At 38.7% G+C, this 4373-nt stretch overlaps 1 protein-coding gene across 2 annotated transcripts in view; it reads left to right on the top strand.

Annotated features, from left to right (window-relative positions):
- The window catches only part of PTPRM (protein tyrosine phosphatase, receptor type, M), an 840546-nt gene that overhangs the window by 110428 nt on the left and 725745 nt on the right, over nt 1–4373 (top strand). For both annotated transcript variants that reach the window (XM_006868703.1, XM_006868702.1), the window contains exon 2: nt 2884–3158. In XM_006868703.1, coding sequence (XP_006868765.1) covers nt 2884–3158 — 275 coding nt within the window. The remainder of the gene's footprint in view (nt 1–2883; nt 3159–4373) is intronic.

Raw genomic sequence — 4373 nt, 5'->3', positions numbered from 1 at the left:
GCTGTCTCCATCTTTTTACTATTGTAAATAGTGCTGCTGTGAACATTGGTGTGCTTATATCTACTTGTGTTATGGCTGGATTTTAGCTCTTTCAAAGGTCAACACTTACTGATTCAGTCTTCCTTTTACTTGAGGGGAAATACATCCTCATCACTTGAAAACATTAATATCTTGCAAAAAATTACATGTGAACCAAAGGGACTTCTGTGTTCTACTGATGTCATCCTAATCCTGTTGCGTGACTCTGCAGTACAGAAATGTGTGATCTAGCAGAACAGAAAAACGAGAAGGGATTCCAAACATTAAAAATGATTTGAGTATTTTTAGCTTGTATTATACCTGAATTTCTCCTTAACTCCATGGTATAATAATCTGCATCTTTTAGATTACTCAAAAAGTTGACTGATGGAACATTTTGTTCTAGCATGGAGGGTAATGGGGCAACACATTGAGGGAAAGTATATGATGGGAGATCTAGTGTTTTAGAAAACGTTCAAAATTTCCTGACCAGTAAGGAGTTTTGGTGTGGTGCAGTTGCCTAATGTGCTGGACTGCAAAGTCAGTTTGGACCACAAGAACTTCAAGCTCACTAGCCACTCCTTAGAAATCCTATACAGGGTTGCTATGGGTCAGAACTGACTTGGCGGCACTTAACAACAACAATGATTAAAAGATGAGGCTTTCAACTCTAGCAGAGATTTAAAGCCTCAGAAACCCTGTACAGGGTCGCTATGAGATAGAACCAACTGGACAGCACTTAACAACAACAATGATAAAATTAACAGTCTATTGAAACATATGTAAATAGATTCTTCTGTTTATGCTTTATTCAGCCATCGACACTATCCTTTATAGAAAATGAGAAATATCTTTTTTTTTTTTTTTTAACATTTTATTGTGAATTATGTGATAGTTTACATGGGAGAACATTAGTTTTACATTCATCCTATCCTATATCGTTTCATTGCCATGGTTACAATCCCCTCCATGCATCATCAACCAACTAAAGAGTATATCCTACAAGCCTGCCTCACAGCCCCTCTCCCTCTCTGGGTCTAAAGCCCTCAGTTGCTCCATCTCTCCACGTCATCGTCTCTGCCTCCATCTCTGGCATCACTGCTTCTCTAGGTAGGATCCTGAGAAACATGTATTTTTGCCATTCTTTACATATTACTATTTATACTACCTATGGTTAGCCAAGTATAGTGATGGAATGAGCACAAGATATAACATTCTTGGCAGTTTGACAATAGTGTAGTTTTTCAGTCATTCAGAAATGGCTTCACGTTCAGGACACAGCTTACTGATGTAACCTGTAAAATTGTTAAAGATAATAGAATTCTAAATGATCAGATATGGAAAAATCAGCATTTTATACAAAGAGCTGGAAAGTTATATTTCTAACTCACAAATACCAATGTCTTGCTTTTAGATTTGTGACAAACTTCATGTTACAAAGACTTTTTACATTTTGTAGAATTCAGCTAATGCAAATATTCGCTGGCCACTTATTCCCTTTCTTTGTTCCCAACTCTTTCTTAAATCAAAGCAGGAGTTCTTCTTTATGACTGAAATATATGTTCTCTTTCCTTATGGCATGGCTTTTATGTGTAGAGGTACATAGCATTCATCTCCTGAAAAATTGCTCTATTTTCAAGTAGCTCCTATTATTTTCCTTCACTGTTGTGAAGAGGTTTGTTTACTTCATGTATGCTCAAATGACACATGAAGAAACAAGGAGTTACTGGAGTGAGGCAGCATGTGTAATGGGTTGGAAATTCAGAGGCTAACAGTCGTGGATGTGCCACTAACTCATACTGAAACCTGGGTAAGCTCCTTCTTCAGGTCACTGTGATTCAGTTCCTATTTCTCTTAAATGCCATTAAGCTCAGCTCACCTTACGCACATGGGCGCTTGTGATGTTAATAATCATAGACAAATGTAAAATATTGATCCTGTAACAATGGTGTATTAGTTTGCAGAGGGTATTTACGTTTAAAAATTTTGATTCTTATAGTAATTCTCTGGGAAAGGTGGTATTCTCATTTTGCTGCTTAGGATAAAAGATAAAATCCCCATGCTTTTTCAGTTATTATGTTTGTATGGTTATAGCTGGAGTCCTGGTGTGGCACTATAGAATAAACACTTGGTTGCAAGGTTTGTTTGAACCACAAGGTCGGTGGATCAAGCTCACCAGCTGCTCCTCAGAAACCCTGTACAGAGTTGCTATGAGTCGGAACCGACTTGACAGCACAACAACAGGGGTATTAGATATTTGTATGTACTGAGTTCTGGTAGCATAGCGGTTACGAGTTGGGCTGCTAACTTCAAGGTTAGCAGCTGTTCCGTGGGAGAAATGTGAGGCTTTTTGCTCCCGTAAAGATTTACAGCCTCAGAAACCCTATACAGGGTCGCTATGAGTCGGAACCGACTCCACGGCACACTACCACCACCACCAAAACATGTACACCCAAGTAGATGTACACATACTACATTGAAAGTTGTGGTTGATGATGAAGGTAATTAAAAAAGGAATATTCAATTTGTGTTTATTGTCGAATGCCCAGTAGAAATCCACATTTCCAGCTTACCTGGATCGTCACAGGGTCAAGCAGAATTTGTGATGAGGAAGGGGTGCTGGCTGCTGACAATTGTAATACATTAAGCACAAGGGACAACATAGGGAAAATAAAGTTTTCTTTGATTCCTCAAGTCAGACTAATTGGTTGTCCCTTTTTGACTTCAGTTCAAACTTAACAGCTACTTCTTGGAAACTCTACACAGGGTCGCTGTGAGTGCTATGCATTGGAACTGATTTGAAGGCTTTTCAGAAGTGGCAAAAGTGTTTGTGATTCTAATTACCTTTTGATTTGTTTCCCATAGGCTCATTCATGTTGGTGAACACTTCTGGGAAATCGGAGGGACAGAGAGCCCACCTCCTCTTACCTCAGCTTAAAGAAAACGACACCCACTGCATTGATTTTCACTATTTTGTATCCAGCAAAAGTAATTCTGCACCTGGATTACTCAATGTCTACGTAAAAGTCAATAATGGGCCTTTGGGGAACCCCATCTGGAATATATCTGGAGACCCAACAACACGTACATGGAACAGGGCTGAGCTCGCGATTAGTACTTTTTGGCCTAACTTTTATCAGGTATGCTTTTTATTTTAATTTCATGTTTTGATACAGCCACTCATTTCTAAAATTATAAATTGTTTTTATACTAGGATACTCAGAGAATGCATTAGTATTGTTAGTATTTTATATACTTGCATAGGAAAAGTCAGTATTATTTGACAGGAAGTGTTTTAAGGCTTCAATTGTTTGTTTTTTTCACTGTGAGAAATGAGGGAAAGGCACAGTTCAAATGTGTCTATGCCTAGCATTATATTGTTTTAAGAAATTAACTGCAGTGACTTCCAACTTGCCAGAAAGTGCCATTTTCAAGAGTATTTGTTTCTGGCTCAGGGAGACATGACCCATCGGCTAAATGAACCCCCTTTTTCTGCTAGTGGGTTTCAAGAGTTAGAGTCATTGAGATGTGAGCTCTTGTGGATATCAGGAAGTGAAGTGCAGGTCCTTCTACCTAACCAGTAGTGAGAACATGGTCTTTGTAGACTGAGCCCTTATCTTGGAGGGACTGCTGCAGGATACAGCCTGCTCTTTGAGTGATTTGTTGTGACCCACATTACCCTCATTCAGTTTCCCATTGAAAATAACTGAGGGATGGAGGTTAAAAAGTGGTAGAAAAGCAATTCTCCATGTCACATCCATTCGGCAGGAGAATACCTATGCCACAAAAGCCTCCTGACAGGATCAAAGGTGGGGAATTCTGACAGTGGGCATTTGGGGCTCTTTTTTTGTTTTGTCCATAAAATATTTTAAAAGTATCTTGATGTTAGTAATAATTCAATTAATTTCAAGCTAAAAGAATTCATTAAGTGGTTTGAGATCTTTTAATTTCCTCCTTCTAATTCCTTTGGCTCACTCAGGAACCAACTTGAACATGTGTCCAAGACCTTTTCTGACTGGTAATTGAGTCTAAGGGAGCTTTAGCTTCTTAGAAAGGACAGGAACAAACATCCAGGAATCTATTTTGTAACTCTTATATTTATTAGGGAAATCATCATTCTCAAATCCTCTACCCCGGGATTTTATCCTTATACCCTGGGAATTAGCGGATTGTATCTTGTTCAATTTACCTTTGTCTCCATTGTATCTGTCTATAGTAAGTCTTCAATAAATAGTTCTTGGATGGAAATTTATTGTTATTAAGTGCCGTTGAGTCGGGTCCGACCCATAGCGACCCTGTACAGGGTTTCCGAGGGTGTAAATCTTTACGGGAGTAGAAAGCCTCATCTTTCTCCC

This window comes from Chrysochloris asiatica, unplaced genomic scaffold, assembly GCF_000296735.1.
Source record: "Chrysochloris asiatica unplaced genomic scaffold, ChrAsi1.0 scaffold00122, whole genome shotgun sequence".
NCBI lineage: Eukaryota > Metazoa > Chordata > Mammalia > Afrosoricida > Chrysochloridae > Chrysochloris > Chrysochloris asiatica.
This window is presented reverse-complemented; position numbering and strand designations above follow the sequence as displayed.